The sequence below is a fragment of the Pecten maximus genome, chromosome 16 (assembly GCF_902652985.1).
Source record: "Pecten maximus chromosome 16, xPecMax1.1, whole genome shotgun sequence".
Classification (NCBI taxonomy): Eukaryota; Metazoa; Mollusca; class Bivalvia; order Pectinida; family Pectinidae; genus Pecten; species Pecten maximus.
In genome coordinates this window covers 32897215-32915140 of record NC_047030.1, presented here as the reverse complement: position 1 = coordinate 32915140, position 17926 = coordinate 32897215, and the positions used below count along the sequence as shown (strand labels likewise).

The window sequence follows — 17926 nt, the reverse complement described above, 5'->3', positions numbered from 1 at the left end:
ATTACTAACTGGCGGGTTCTAAGGCATTAGTTAGTGGAAAAGAGGTCTCGATTTTTTTCTGTGGGAAGTAGATACATTAATGGTGAAATTCTATAAAGAAAAATATAATCAAATTTAGTTTTTATTATACATAATCCTTTCTGTGTCAAACTTTTGTAACACCTTTAAAATCTAATTTGAATTTAATTTATTTCATTTTTTCAGCTTCCTAAACTTAATATACTTTTTGATTGATGAAAGAAAACAAAACTCAAATATTGATAATATTTATCATTTGTCAACAGTTGACAAAGGTACGCGTTTCATTCAAATGCTGACAGACTTTTGTAGTGATAAACAATATGAGACATTTTTAATAAAACATTTCTTTTAATAAATATAAACACACATTTGCGACATATGGATAATCCGAAAAGGCTATGGATGACAAAAAATCATTTTGGCCAGTTCATCATGGGCATATGTCGACAACGCACCCTCTCAAAATCACGCACAAATGATCCAGTCACTGTTTCGAATGTGTATCCTTAAAGTCATTCGTCACGTGTACAATCACGTGACATCCTTTAGGTTACATGACCTCACATAGTTAAAAAGTGAAATATCGATTAAGTTTTATCACAAATGCACCAAACCGTCAGTAAATAATTTATTAATGCGCCAAAGTTTCTTTTACAATTGTAAACTGATTATCCAATTTAAAAAAGTATGTATTAGTACTTTATTTTATCAGTTCTGTATAAAAGGCTTCTAAAAAATGTTTTTCCAATCTCATCATTTCCGATATTTTTGTTTCTTTTGTTATCATTCCCACATCCTACACATTGGAAGTCAACGTCAAATGCTGGTCTCTTTCGTCTCTCCATGTAATATGTTTCTGCTTAATTTTTAAAAATCGTATGAAATTCGATGATTGCCGAATATGTGTTTTTATTTCATATCAATATCCTTAAAAATGGAGGACTACGTCAAGTCTTGGTGCTCGCTGGTCTTCTTGTTTCTTTATTTCATTCCCTGTTAATCCATTAAGTGGTATCCAAGAACTAGGGATATGGCACAGACGAGTGACGAGGATAAGAGTGAAACTGCTCCCGATTTATGTGTAGTTGTATCATTTCCAGCTGGCAAATCTAAACAGATTTAAATAGTCACTTAAAATGTTGGTAGTCGCCCTTAAATTCTAACCCAGAATAAAATTGATAAATAAAAAAGTAAGTAAAAAAAATAAATAATAATAATAATAAAGTAAAACAAAAAATGTTTGATGTATATCATGTATTACCAGTTTATTATTTATTTATCTACTTTTGTATTCCTATTCAATTTCAATGAGTTTATCAGTTTGTCGAATTGAAGTGAGAATAAATGATATTACATTATGTGATATTATAATGTTTTAAACTATGTTTTATTTTATATTATTTCTTAAATCTGTCCAACTAGATAATAAATCAAACGATAAATATTATGATTTACTGTACATTACGTTTCCAATTTTTCTTACCCGTAGTGGTTGGGTTGGTGTTGGTGACCGTTGCTCCACCCTCGACATTCTGTAGGCATAATGTCATTCCTAGGATTAAAAGGACGGCCAATGGAATTTGAAACTGCATCTGAAACGAACCCAAACAAGCATTACATTTCGCAGAAAGTGTAAAATTATCTCCAATTGCAAGATAAACTGCCAAACTTAACGCATAAACACTTAACAGTTTATTTTTTACCTAACTCTCTCGATAAAAAATATTTTCTGTTTTGAATAACCCATTGAGGAAAAATGTATCAATATATGCGTGGTTGTGTACGGACTCATCCAGTACTTTGAGGTAAATGTATGATTTTTTTTTAGAGAAAATCGTTCTCTCAGATTAGCTCGATGATGATTTTTCTTTTACTCATTATTGTTGTACCCTATATGCTGAAGAGAGGATTGCATAAACAGTCTATATTAAGCACGAAAAGCTATGGAATAATAAAATGCCAACAGGTTAATAGATGCTAACGTAGTCTTAGGTACATGTACCAGTTGATGCATTTAAACATTTAAATCATTCTGTTGTTTGATACTAACCGTCCAGGAGCCATATCAATTTATTCTTCAATGATTGCCATGTTATAATTCTATATTGATATCATATTTCACCTTTATTTATTTATTTTATTTTATTTTATTTTGTTATTTTTTTTGAGTTACTCCAAAGTTTATGGATTCCACAAAATAAAGGCTAGAGACATCTTTCTTGAATAAAAACTGGCGAAAAAAAACCCCGCAAATTTGGATATCTTGTATAATCCGAAGTATTATCCAGTATTATTACCCATCTTTCTCTCCACATTCTCTGTTCAGTTATAAACAAGACCAATATTCCATTCGCTTGAAGAACCATGGTAATGTGATAATGATCATTTATGTTTAAAATACACAATGATTTAGAGCAACGCGAGTACAACTAGAATGTATAATCTAAAATAATATGTATAACAATGATATATTAAAACAATGTTGTAGTTAAGTTCCTATCTTAATGCCATAGAGGAAACCGATTTTGTCGTCACATAAATAATAATAGCTATGTGATAAATATGCGTCAAAAATATTAAATACCATTTTTAATCAACTATTTAGCTAAAACGAGTTAGTAACGCAATAAGATGCAAAAGGTAATAGAAATTGACAGAACCTTTAATGTATTAAGCATGTATTACAATATTAACTATCACCAAATATCTCGTATGATTTCATTAGCATGAGTAATAAAATGTTACCTTTATCCGTAGATTCGTCACGATGATAACGCTGAAACCTCCTCACCAGATCTGTTATCTAGAACTTCCGTCTTCCTTTATAAAGCTGTCTGAAAATATTCGTTCGAACACGTCTTGATTTTAAATTAGCAGTCACGCCGTCATATCGAGTCTACCAGGTATTCCGTTGTTATGCAACAGTCACAATATCTACGGAAAACACCATTAATCTTGCATAGAAAAAAAAATTGATTTTAGAGAGTAATTCATAAAGCAATATTGTCAGTGTTGTCGACTTTGTGGAGTCGTAACTTGTCGATATTTTCCTGACATAATAGTTTACTCTCTATGTCATTTTGCAGTGAAGTGAAGGGTGTCGGGTAAGTCATTTTCAGCACACATGATCTTATCCAGCTAATGGTTTTGATATATAATTCTATTCTTCATTAATATATTAATATGTATTATTGTAAACCTCTAACAACACGTGCATTTGCGGGCATGTTTTGCTATGATTATAGTTTTTTTTAATTTATTTTTAGGTGCTGTGGAACAGCCACCTATAACGATCACCGCCAAATGTCTCGAGAACAATGCATTCGGAACTCTTAAGGAATCAAAATTGTCCCTTACTTCTAATATAAATCCCGAGGAGTTCATGATGGAACCGGAAATAATTATCCCCCCCCCCCCCCCCCCCCCCCCCCCCCAAAAAAAAAAAAATTAAAACACGCTAGACAATTTATCTCCTTCCACGAAGTATTTGTTTGTAATGTAGTGATATGATTCACGCTTTTGTGTGTTTGAAGACATCTGTCTGAGATAAATAAAAAGGATTATAGAAAAAAAAAAACCCCAGTTAACATCATACGGTATGAACTACTTTATCCCTGCGTATTCCGAATTATATTCTGCGCAGATTATTACGTTTGATGTCTGGTTTGTGCGAGGGGAGGTAACTCGTACAAACTCTAGTTGATTCAACATTGGAAAGTCACCTCGATTTCCTTGGTTGATAAAAATGGCCCTCATCCGACAAAAACTTGTTTAGTTTGGATTTTCCAATTGGAAAATATTACTTTCTTCTGCTTTCAACAACGAAAATTTGAACCATCTATGAAAAACGATATTGATGTTTCGTTTTCCTGCCGCATGAACCAAATTTTTCCTCCCCGAAACAGCCAGTCATATTATAAAATCTTAATGTCAGATAAAAACATCAGGCTGCTACGAGGAGCGTGGTATTCATCTGTATTCATCGTCATGGAGACAGCGATCAATATACACAGATAATTGATTGTCATGACATTACTTTTTTTTTTGTAGAAATAAGTCATTGTAAAGTAAGTAAACAACTTGTCACTTCAGATGTTATTGATATAGTACTTAAAGATAAATTCCTGTCATTCATCAACAACATGTCGTCCAGTTTTAAACGTTAGTGAGATAAAACGCAACAATTACGAACATTTTACACTCATATACAAGCAGAACATCCCTGTATGCTGAAACGGCATGGGAACCTTTATCCCACAGCGTTCCCGTCGAAAACTCCAATTGTTCTTTAAAATACACAATAACATTACTCCTGAATATCTAAATACTCTACTCCCACCCATTGTTGCTGATCATTCTGAACATAATCTTCGCAATGCAGAAAACTATATCTTGCCTAAGAACAGATTGGAATCTTCTAACCTATCTTTTTCCCCTCAACAATTAGACAGTGGAATCAATTACCCTTAGATATTCGGCACATTGTTTCATTTTTAACCTTTAAAAATTCCATTCGTAATTCTGACCTACCACAGGTACCAAATTTGTTTTTATATGGTAAACGTAAAACTAATATCTTACATACACGGTTAAGAAATCGGGCTAGTACATTAAGAAATCATTTATTAAGAGCCAACCTTATTACTGATCAACGTTGTCATTGTGGCTTTCCTATTGAAAATACCCACCACTTCTTCTTTGATTGTAATACTTATGCGGAACAAAGAATTACACTATTCCGTCATCTAAACCGGTATATTCCTCTCAACGTAAATCTACTTCTTTTTGGAGACACGACTCTTTCTGAGCAAGAAAACGAATTGATTTTTATGCACACTCAGCAATTTATCAATAACTCTAACAGATTCCCTTCTCTCTTTGATAAGTTTTAAAAAAAACTCTGAAAGTATGTATACGTTTACTTGTATTTGGTCTTTTCCGACGTCGGCGGCAACAGAGAAACGAATATACAAGAAAGTACGGAATGACCAGGAGGACGCTAACCAATGCACGGGAAGTGATGGACATAAGTAAAAGTTGTGAGCATCGAATAGTGTTAAAATTAACTTTTGCCGTCGGTGTTGGAAAGGATTACTCACATTATATATGTACATAATATTGAATAATAAATAAGACGCTCCCCTTCCCCCCCCCCCCCCCCCCCCCCCCCCCTCTCCCCTCTCTCCCTCTCTCTCCCTCTCTCTCTCTCTCTCTCTCTCTCTCTCTCTCTCTCTCTCTCTCTCTCTCTCTCTCTCTCTCTCTCTCTCTCTCTCTCTCTCTCATTCATGATGTTTCCCCACGTGTGACTGTATGATAGTGAGATAATGTATTTTAGTGTTGTAAACAAGCCATCTTGAATTTTGTAAATATATTCAGTTTTATTGTAAGGAAAGGGCTTTGTATAAGTTGAAAAACTTGTGCCCGATCCAATTGTCTAAAGGCAATAAAATATGTTTAAATCAAATGTTACACTCAAAGACAAAACTCTTTATTGGCCAAGGTTTTATACCTAGAGATAAAACGCTCCATTGACTAAGAATTAACACTCAGAGATAAAACGCCTCTTTGACTATGATTTTGCACAGCAAGATAAAACAAAACATTCACCAACATTTTACACCCAATGGTAACGCACTACCTTGACCAAGATTTTACATCCAGAAATAGAAAGTTACATTGGCTAAGAATTTACACCCGTAGATAAATCTCTACCTTCTTAAGATATTAAACCCTGAGATAAACGCTAAATTGACCAATGGTTTACGCCAAGATCATAGTTAGCATAACTCATTTGCACAATGAAGATACAGTCAAACTTTGTTAACTCGAACTCGGATAACTCGATGACCCGTTTAACTCGAAGTATTACTCAAATTCAAGGTCAGAGGTCAATTTCCAGCATATTGCAAACGTACATGTTTTAGCGGCTCTATTATTTTAGCGGTTTTCCCGTTGAAAGCCTTACGCTAAATTATGATTGGGGTAATCTGCATGTTTACATTCGGTTATACGCTAATATTTCAGTACTCCAAAATAGATACGTATATAGTATCAGCGAACTCAAACAGAATACAATTTTCAATTCATTCAACAATTGCGAAACAAGCTATATACATTAAACTCAGTCGGACAAGTAACCATAATATATCATATCTACTTATCACTTCACTCCGCTTCAATGAAAATAGTGAAAACATATCATTTTATCTTTCCGATGAAGATTTTAGGTCGCGTGTTTTTGCATGGACGATCTAGCTTTATACCGTCTCATCAGACTTGAATGCACTTTCATTTTCCGCTTTGTGCAACACGTATACAAACACAATTGGAAAACTGGTATATGTGCTAATAAAACGCCAGTATAATGCATACGATTTAAATACACATGATCTGACAGGACAGAGAACTGAAACTTGTGATAGCAAGGACCTCATGACTTGAGGTTCAGGAGTTATATCAATGACAGATACGAAACCTCAGAGTAACACTGTTAGACAACCCAAAACCATTCTTGACCCTCGTCGGCTAAGCTATCTTACATTGTATTGTTTTGTAATGTCTCTCTGATGTGTTGAAAACACAAAGAAATAAAGAATCTGAATCTGAATCTATCACTATACTGTCCGACAGAGGGAAATGAAGGGAAGTAACTCCGATGGTATAGACGCATTCATAGTCTTGAGGCTTCTCTGTGACTCATAATCCTTTATCATAGATGACAAAAGTTTCTGACCGTCCTAGAAGGGAAAATAAAGACAGTTTTTGGAATGTTAACGTATGAGAAGTTAGTCGATTCGCCCAATAATATCAATTTTGGGTGACAAAAAATTAAAAGAAGTGTATTTTATGAGCCGGTGTCTCTGTTCATTAAAATGTGAAAGTGTCATGTAGGGTTATGGTAAATCTTGGGAATTTCAACTATTCCAACGATGGAGGCGACAAGAGTGGCGTGAAATATATATATATATATATATAAATATTTGAATTGTAAGAGAATGATATCATGATATTTGAAACAACATCAATCATGACTTAATTTTTGGTCGGAAATAAACGTTATACATGTACAACTAACTCGTACACCAAGACTCATAAAAGAGGAAGGGAGGCAACTCTTACTAATTTTAAAACCTCGGCCGTAATGTTCGCTGTTGCTTAACGCAGAGTTAAACTTCTTTGCCTCGAACTACTATTACTCGAAAACCCTACTTAATCCAAAAAATAATTCAGTTTAAACAGTAAAAGATCTCGCGATAACGAGATCAGACGGTAGATTAAATAATAAATAACTGTTCTTTCTTTGTCAAGGTAGAAAACATTTCTCACGATTTTTATTTCGTCCATATAACTGATGTCCTCAAATGTTTTAATTAATTTGTATCAAATTTATTTTAACATTAAGATAACCGTAGAATGGTTGATTTGAACTACTGATGAAAAATACATGTTCCTTTGCTGCATTCCTTGCGTTTGCTTGATCACTTTGACTTGGTATATTGTTGAGCACTATAAGATTGATCATCTCTCAGGAAATTCAAGTATGCAAATTTAGTTGCATTTTCTAACACTTCTAAATCTTAGTTTATCGAAAGATTGCTTGGTATTTGTTTAACGTCCTATTAACAGCCAGGGTCATTTAAGGACGTGCCAGGTTTTGGAGGTGGAGGAAAGCCGGAGTACCCGGAGAAAAAACACCGGCAAACGATTAGTACCTGGCAACTGCCCCACGTAGGTTTCGAACTCGCAACCCAGAGGTGGAGGGCTAGTGACAAAGTGTCGGTAGCCCTCCACGTCTGGGTTGCGAGTTCGAAACCAACGTGGGGCAGTTGCCAGGTACTGATCATTGGCCGGTGGTTTTTCTCCGGGTACTCCAGCTTATCGAATGAAAACTTAATTGATTACTGATAGTGTACCTCATATTTTCCAGGAAACCTGAAGGTTTCTCATATCGCCAGTAGAATGATTGACAGTGATTGTGCCTGAAATATAAGTTGAAGAAATATTCACAGACGATAGCTATTGACAGCAGACGTAAAATCGGAGGAGAGATTTGGGAAAGCTATATGCTGATGACGATTATGTGATACCTGCATGGTCGTCATTTCATTTCCCCGTATGACTTGAAGTTTGAAGCTTTTGATGTCTATTGATTCTGTTGTCTTAACTCTGGTTTTCGTTTCAAAACATGGCATTCTCTGGATATCATGTGTATTTACAAGACGAGCTCACGCTTATCCTCCCGGAACGCCTTTTGATATTCTTTCGGTATGTCTTTTAGGTTTCCGCGTGGATATAAGTTATATCTTGCAGCTTTCAATGTCGAGTTTGTCCTTATGATCTCATATTAAATCGTCAACAATCAACCTTGTCAAACCTGGGTCCTGTCCTTAAAAATAAAGTGAATTTCCAAAAGTGAACCTCTTGTTTGGCCTGCTTACTTGCCTTTTCATTAGCCGAAAGATGTGAAATATTTTTGTGCATTTTGAAATCGACAAGAAATAATTCTAGCGAAGTTATTAAAATGCTTTACCAACTAGAAATTTGAAGTGAATAGAGTATACGCTTGTGTTTATGTTACATCTCACATAAGTTATAACAAATGATTAACTTACTGACTCAGTGGCCTTCAGCTCCGATGTACCATATTCAGGTGGGCGGTATTATAGTGTATTGGCCAAGTGTATGCCAACCAATTAAAATGCATACAACAACCAGATTTTTTTTCCAACTTTAGCGAAATACACCTTTAAACACCTTCGTTTATTTCATTTAAATCTCCCTCTCCCTCCCTCCCTCCCTCCCTCTCTCTCTCTCTCTCTCTCTCTCCCCTTATATATCAGTATACTGTTCACATACGATTCGAAAAAATTGTAGGCATTCTGATTTGTTGTCCTGAAGAATAAATTGTCACAAAATTGTTTGTTTGTTTGTTTGTTTTTTTATTTAATTTAATTTTTAAACGCAGCTATTATCCGAAAAGTTAGCTAATTCAATGCATATGCACATGATATAATTGCGAGATATTGCCCCCTATTAGACGTTTGGGAATTATCGATGAACATATATATCAAAACAATACAAAATAGTACAAACATGTTTATTGAATTTTCTACTAAAATTCTTCATATTGACAAGCAGTCGGAATAATTACATTTTATTTCTCAGCTTTAGTATATATTTTTATGATATATGTAGGTGTGGGCGTGGCTGCAAACACGTCATTGTTGAAGTAGCGTTTTTGCCACAGAGCCAATTTATACCAATACATTTCATGTAGGGCTTATGGGTATTGCTTTGGCAGCTGCTTTTGAGTGACAAAAAACATGTGTCTGTCAGTCATTCTTGACTCGGTATTAACAAGATTCTACATTTAGATAACTCCCATCGATTTCAGTAATCGATTATTATAATCAAACATGGCATCCGAATATCCGAAACTTGCGGCTCGACTCAGAAACCACAGACCGTCTTTGCCTTGCATGTTCATAAGCTTCCATAGGTTTCCATCCGCCATTGCCTGTGCGCCAAATTTTTCTCCTTCCCAGCGTTGGAATAATTTAAGTGTATCCTCTACCGAAGTATTTGAACTCGGATTCATGAGATTGTATTTCATGTCTTGAATATGCGTATGCATAGCGTCTGCCAGTAATGTACGATTACTGACATCGGACTCTTGCAAGCAAACGGAGTACTTGCCTTCGGCAGTCCCCTTTTGGCCTAAAGCTGGCAGGCTGTCAAGACATTGATGAACGTTGAAATCTTCATAATTATTGAATGCAAACTGTTCATTTGTAATTGCATCAGAAGACCGGTTTGTTCTAAGTAGGGTATAGGTGTTAAATGAGGCCGACAGTGTCTCTAAAACGTCCATCAACTCTGAACTTGGGTTTGCAAGAAATGGGATGAACTCCTCTGGTTCTACAGCAATGAAGATATGATCAAATTTACGTTTAAAGTATCCTTTCGAGCATCTCTTCTTCTTGCTAGTGGTCTTCACATATTCTTTTTTGTAATACAAATGATAATATCCATCGGCATGTCGTTCGATTTCGTTTGTTTCGTAATCCAATTTAACGTCAAGCCCATTCATTTTTACGACATCTTCCATAACGAATTGAATGCCTTTCTTGAATACACTTGCAATGGGTGCGTTTTTGCCTAGCTTGTTCGATAGAATTGTTGCTATCTTTTGGTTGATGAACATGGCGCCATATAAAGCCGGCACTTCAGCGATGTCACCTGCACCTACTGAAGTAAGCATTATTTGAAACAGAGACTTAAGAGCCTCAACCTTGTTGGCTTTCAGAAAAACTAGGAATGTCTTGTTTAATCGTTGGAGTTCATTGTCAAGGGGACGCCGCATCACGTGACCATTGTAGTCTCCAAAATTTGACTTAAGGGCTGTTTTGTACCTTTTTAGTAATCCTTGATAATGGACTACAATATTGGCAGAAGTGAGAGCGGCCGTTGGACTGACTTCTTTGGCCACTTTTAAAAGGTAATCCTTGAATGACACCTTACCTGCAAACATGAAAAGGTATGTAACATTACACATTATAGGTAACAAGGACCCTAAGTAAGTCAAATATTTTAAAAATTAATACGATTGCTAAAATATGCCAGGAATATTCACAGCTGTTAAGAATATGTCCCTTATTTATCAGAATATGGTACCATGACATTTAACTCTGCTAATCTGCATGCTGCAAATGCCAAGTGCCATTCCAGAGAAACCATCTACAGGGAACAACCAACCAATTGAAAAAAATATATTTTTGAAACAGCCTCTGCGTATAGAAAGTTGAGCCAAGGATAAAATGTCTGGCAGCCACTGATTGGCCAGTATGTTATGAAGCGAGAAAATAGATATGTAGCCTGATAGGTAACTATCAATAAGAAATGCTGATATAAATTTCGTAATTGCGATTGATTTTTTCCCCAAAAGTTCAAGTAATAATAATTAACAGGTAAACATTTAAGATTTTTGAGAATTTTTACTGCGAAATTCGCCCATTTTTAAAATGGCTACTCTGGAGAAAATTTGAGCTGAAGGACCCAACTTTCTTTTTGATTAGGTGTTATATCAGACCCTAAACTTTTGTTATAAACCATAATTGTCATATTGAATTCAAGAATTTGAATGAAATACCCCAAAACGTTAACACTAAAGTCTATGGGAAAACAATTGGTTGGTAGGTCCCTATTAGGTCTGTCTACGGAATACAGAGTGGCTAGTCATTCGAGTAGTAAATCAACCATGCATACATAAGTTACCAACACGACGCAGGTGAAGGTGTTATGTCACGGCTGACTTCACACAGGTGTGAGGCCCGTATAGACATATCTCAGAAAAAAATGTGGTTTACTGGTGCGTAAAATGCATTTTTTAACAGATGATTTTAATGACGTGGTCATGTTGAAATGTCTGTATAAAAATGAAGTTTACACACCAGTAAACACTGAAAAGGGATTTTTGTAATTTTTTTTTTCAATTAGTATTGTGCATTTATTTTTTTATTTTATTTTTTTATTTTTTGTGAGCTTTTTTAAAAAGTCAATAATCATCATTCATTGGACATTATACGCACTGTCGGAACGGCCGACAGTTGATGGTCTAGCATAACAAACGATTCCAATATGGCGGGAAAGCTGTCAACTACAGGAGGAAGTAAACATATTTTTTATTCCACTTCTGAAAGAATTTTTTTAAAGACATCTTGAGTTCACAGAATGTGTTGATTTTCATCATAGCTTATATTAAGTAAATTCACAAAATAATAAACAACAAAACAAAAAAAAACTCACTTACTATCAACAACTATCAACAATACATTCTTTCGTGGCAGTCTATAGTTTACCGAAGTGTTAATGCCGATTTCGTCGGTAAGACCAAATAAATAAAACACGACGGAAATGTGAATATTCGGTCATAATCAATGCATTTCCCGCTGGTATATGGTTTGGTTTGGTTTGGTTTATTTAACGTCCTATTGACAGCCAGGGTAACAGTGAATTTCTCATTCACATAGATACCGAGAATATGCCATGATGTGTATTTGCCACTGCCATGATCCAATATTCAATGTACATACCGACATTAATACTTTTGGTAAAAGATAAATGTCATCAAATCACTCCAGTTTATATACAACAGTAGATACCTTAAGGGAGTGTAAACTTAAATGGGATTTTTATTGATTTGGTACCTTTTATCAACAGGAAGCCCTTGATTACTAAAATGGAATTTCTATTTGATTATAATACATTGAATCCTGTTTATTATTAATTTCATAATACCACAGGGAAAAGTTGGATGGCTTATTTCGATATCGTGACATTCGTTCAACATAAATTAATTACGCAGATTTTAACTTAATTCCTAATTTAGTTTAAACTTTATTTTATTCAATAATACATGGCAATATAATATATACAATATAATTTCAAAAAGGATTCAGAAACAAGTACTAAGTACTTCTGTAAATCTGTCTCCTTGTAGACATAAAGTATCTATTGAACAGTACTGACAATACTATTATGATATATATCATAGAGCATTTGATTACATTTTAACATGTGGATGGAATATAAAGAGAAAGTGTGCAGGGGATTGAAAGGGGCTGGGGATAATGCTTACGGTGAAGGTAGGACAACCGCAGATTTATTCATCGAATTCCGTATATGAAGAGGGGGCATTGGGTCTGTGCATATTGTTTGAAGTAACTAATTATTAGTACATTAACTAATTATAATTCGTAATTTGTGTAGGGCCTGGTCTTCTTAAGAATTTTTTGCAGCACCACTTACTTGTTTTGGAAGTCCATATATCCGGGTTTGGTACTGTTAGAAGCGATGTGGATTCAAAACGCTTATTCAATTCTGATGCAATCCCTTCCTCGTCATAGATAACGGTTTCTCCAAGGAGGAAGGTTTGTCCATTAAAATAAACAGAGAATCCCTCTCCTCCTAATCTGTGGCTTGATTCATACACATTCACGTCTTTGTAACCGGCATCCTGGATGAAAAATCAAAACAATGTCGTAAAGCCAGATAGCAAGGGATGCATGTTTTGATATTTTCAAGTGATATGAATTGTGAAAAATTATATCCTTGATAGAGGAATTTATAATTTTTTCTTTGACATGATTTAATTTAGCTATTTTTCTTTCTTTCTTTCTTTCTTTCTTTCTTTCTTTCTTTCTTTAATTTTCAATTCTTACATTTGCTGTCACGGACACTCAGCGTATTGACCACTGAGATATTCAGACATCAATTTTCACGCATTGCATTTTAATTAAAATTCGCCGTGTTATTTGACGTCCGCTGCGATTAATGGTAAAACAAAAACCAAAATTATAAGGGAAATGTAAAAAAGTAGAGTTCTTGCCACAGAAGGTACTCAACATGGCGTAACATCAGATACAAATCGGCCATTTCCTTTACGAGATATAGTGTGGTCATATATTTTACTTTTCGTGTGGCCATATATTTTACTTTCCGTATATGGATATTGCTTTTTTGGACGTTAACAAATGCAAAACCAATCTGTCTGACGTTTGAATGATGAATCGTTAGTGACTGTTTACGCAATAGTATCCTTAGTTTTGGACAAAATAGAAGTATTTTACTTATCCAACATATCAGGATTGGTGTGTTGTAGCGGGTTAAACACTTTAAAATGGTGAATATCTTGATGCCACTTATTAATTTCACTGATATGCAAAAAGACTTTCACGGGGGAAAAAACACACCAGGAAGAAGAAAATTATAAAACGGCAGGAAATGCATCTGGGCTCTCAACATTAAACGTTTTGATTAGAATAAATAAATCTTATGAAAACAGGTGCACCGCAAATGCACATTTTCCCGCATACCGGAAAACGTTTAGGTCATAGAATCCACATGTTGTAAATAGTACATTCACATTTATATATCATGGCTGGTAACTCTAAAATGTTGACTATGGAGTAACTCGAGTCATATACTGCAAACCTAAAATCGCGAGCAATTTTTTTTTTTTTGTAATGTTAACTGATCCATAGAAAAATGACACCCATATCACGTTTTTTAGGTTATATTCTTATTTTAATCGGAATCTCCGATAGGATATTGCAGTACACACATACTATATGGTTATACTGAAACACACCATACATTTTGCATTGTTCTTAAGTATCATACCGAAGAAGGCTTATATTTACTCTGCTACCTTTGATATCCTTAATGTATTGAAATTAGATCTGATATATCGTTAAAACGTCATTTTCTATTTTATACTCACAGTAAGTGCAATAGCGAAATGGATTCCCTGAATTGTGCCTCCAACAATAGCTATCCGGTCGTCTTTGCCTGGAGCCCTCTCTTTCAATTCAGGATACGCCCATTGTAAATAAGGCGCTGTAAAGGTTATTTTGTTATTTTGTGTAAGATATCTTATATTGTTACATTTGTTATGGCGGCTGAGATATTGAAAGAGACAATAGACATATTATTATCTCGAACGGTGATCAGTTATATTGTTATCTCATTGTTCTGACTTCAAAGTATCTCTGTTAGAATAAAAAGGATAGAAAATCAAAATAAAACAATTACAGACTTGTATTGTTCTCACACTTTTTCAAAACAATTCTTGGAAATAAAAAAAAAAACGGTAAAGAATAGATACTCTATTTCCTTACCTTTTGACACTTAGTATGTAGAACACTCCATCACTTACACTTGAATTATTTTAATATATGTATTGATTTATTCGTTTACTTACATAATATACTCATATATAGTTTATAATATGTTCTTCCTTTCAATTTATTCCATCAGATGTTTGGATATTATGAAAAATGCATCGAGTAAGTTCTTTTGTCATGTAACTATTAATCACACCGTAAAAATATGAAAGGGGACAAATATATAGAACGTGGAATATTTAATTACACGGGCTAATGAATATTCATATATTGAGTAATGAATATTTATCATCAATGTTAACTTCTGAAGTTGTTTTTATATTTTTTATCTTTTGCTTAAACAATTATGTTTTACCCATTATTCAGGATTTTCTTCTTCTTTTTTTTTGTGTCGCTTACTACGTTTTCATTTTGATGATTCTTTTTTCAAAATATCTGGAGTTTGATCATTTCTAAGACTAATGCCACAAGAGATGATATTCTTTGGTTCTGAACGCTGTCCAAGGAAAACATGTTAATTGCTATAAATGACTTATGATTACTGTTCCTCTTAAAGGGGCCAGAATGAAATTACTTGTTAGTCGGTTGGCTATTTAATGTGACCAGATCATTGTATCGTGTCCAACTATGTAATTTTTAGTGCGATTGTAGAACAAAATGACAATTGCGTTATCTTTTTTTTCATCTGCAAATACAGACATAAACATACCTTCTGTGGTTGTTGTTGTGGTTGGGGTTGTGGTAGTAGTCGGCGTTGTTGTTGTTGTTGTCGCCGTAGTAGTTGTGGTAGTGGTGGGTGGAGCGGTCGTTGAGGCAGCAAAAGCCATAAAAACCTAGAATAAGAGAAGCGGTCACTTTTCAAGGACTCATAAAACGTACCATGTCTTTTGGTGTACATGCATCTTTTCTCTTATTTACATGTAATATTTAAAAGATAAATAGAATCACAAGGAAAACTAAAAACATGTTGCTTTAATTATTACTCAAAATCCATAAATCAATTGCAAACCTAAACAAGCTATATAATTACATGGATATTCTGGAAAGACCTGAAGTAAAGATAAGACCAGGTGTTTCGGGAGAATAAACGTCTTCGGCTTCATTTGCGACACTTTTTGTGTTAATCTGGTTAAATCAAGCTAAAGGCATGTATCCAAAACGGGTGATAATAAACAGCCAGGCATTTAAACGGACGCCGAACTGCATGTCTCACAAGACTCTAGACATGATCCGCTAGCAGTTGACATTTTTGACAGTTTTTTCATTAAAAACCCTTGAATATAAAACTTTAATGTTGACGGGTCGGAAGCTAGACTTATTATTTCTACTGTTTAATATAGTCTGTGCTTATTGCAATTAATACTAGAATTATACTTCATATATAAGTAATTTGTTTCTAATTGTTTGTGAATAGTTTGCGTGATTAAGTGCGTTGTCACTTTACGGTCATTTATATTTGCATTATACATTACATTTCGTGTTAAAGCACTAAGGGCGTTTCGTTTTCCAAATTATGTAAAATTTTATCGCGTTTGGTCACAGGACAGAAATTTATACACCACGTGCCATGTTGAACTGCAAACGAGGCAATTATTTAAGTCTGACAGCAATTTGAGAAAAATGACAAATAAAATAGAAGGGCTAACTCATTTCACAGAAACTGATTTTGGTTTTGTGTCAATATTTCCCGTGTATTTAATAATACAACTTAAATTAAATAATATACTTTTCAACTAAATGGATATGCATTTAAACATTATCTATTAGCAGCTTCGTTATCATGAACTTCGATAACTCGAAGACTGCTTCACTCGAAGTAAAAACATCAGTTTCGAATGTTAAAATTCTATATAAACTTTCGAGACCTAATGGACTTCGAGATAACGTGATTTGACTGTATATGTTTATCAAAAGAGAAAGTGGTAACAGTATTTCTCATGACGTATATTAAGAAATATTGTTCTTACACTTAAACAAAGTTGTACATATCCATTGTTTCGATTAACAAATATATCACATAGATAAATAATAATATCAAAACCCTCTTCAACTTACTATTTTTAACGTGGGGTTACTATTGAGAAAAATATTACAGTATCCAATGCATACGAATTTATGAAAATGATCCATAAGCATGTGTGACGAAATATATGGATAAAAAAGTCGGACAGTAGATAACTACATATTTGATGTATATTTGAGCTCGAAATCAATTCCAAGTTCCCGCAATGATATAATTGTATTGAATATTAAATGATTAATTACCGAAACTAACGAGATTTTAAAAAAAAATTAAAAAGGTATACTTACACATTGTGAAAGGCATAGGGCAGTAATACAACCTCCTAGTAGGGAAGCCATGATGGAGAGTGACAATATCGCTGGCGTTATCGTGTAGTTAATTAATCTTGGTCAGTCTCACAAGCAAAACATATACCTACGCTTGACGCATGTCTATACCGTATCTAATTAGGGATGTCAACTGACGCGCGAGTACAATAAATAACGCTTACCAAACCTGTTTTGTTAGAATGGTGATATGGAATGTCAGTCATTCAAAATGAGCCAATCATCTTTCAAATAAATTTTAACTGTTTTAGATGTTTAAATTATTTCAGCAATGATATTTAGAACAAGTCTAGGAAAAGAATTTGTCTTATTTTGCCATTCATCAGATAAAACTTATAACTTGCATGTTTGTCTTGAAGCTAACAAAGCTTTTTTGTCCATTGTCCATTTCGTCCTATTTATTTGTTGCGCAGAGTATTGTCAACCTGAAGTTTCAAAGACTTAATTATCAAAATAAAACCGATAGATATTTTATGTATCACGATACATATTTATTGAAATAGATCTGTAATGATATAAATATATACAATTGCTGATATTAATCTAAATATAAGTTAATTTTTGAAACTTATGTTTGAATCTTTAGTATTTTACTAGAAATTGCAAAGATAACAAGTCAACCATGCAATGATTTTCGTAACATAATACTTTCGTTGAATTGCTAATTATACGCAAAAATTTGAATTTGTTGTTGATGGGCATGGCGTATAAATTATTATGATAATTTCTCTTATTGAGATTATGCACGTAGAAACCTAAAGAATTCATTATATATTTTGTAATTTAATGTATTTTGATCTTCACGTTGTCTCCATATTTCAACATTATTTGTTTTCCATTTTTACCTCGAAATAAAAACTCTCAATGTATCA

At 34.0% G+C, this 17926-nt stretch overlaps 1 protein-coding gene and 1 long non-coding RNA gene across 2 annotated transcripts; both read right to left on the bottom strand.

Annotated features, from left to right (window-relative positions):
* Positions 1-355: 355 nt before the first annotated feature.
* On the bottom strand, positions 356-2974 carry LOC117345019. The gene is made up of 3 exons (XR_004536322.1): positions 2767-2974; positions 1505-1613; positions 356-1121 (listed from the first exon to the last, which is right to left on the bottom strand). It is a non-coding gene; the product is annotated as an uncharacterized LOC117345019 (long non-coding RNA).
* A 6127-nt stretch (positions 2975-9101) lies between these two features.
* On the bottom strand, positions 9102-17138 carry LOC117345014. The gene is made up of 5 exons (XM_033907937.1): positions 17016-17138; positions 15415-15538; positions 14303-14418; positions 12829-13036; positions 9102-10542 (listed from the first exon to the last, which is right to left on the bottom strand). The coding sequence occupies exons 1-5, from the start codon at positions 17064-17066 to the stop codon at positions 9392-9394; spliced, it is 1650 nt and encodes a 549-aa protein (XP_033763828.1). The 5' UTR covers positions 17067-17138; the 3' UTR covers positions 9102-9391.
* Positions 17139-17926: the final 788 nt, after the last annotated feature.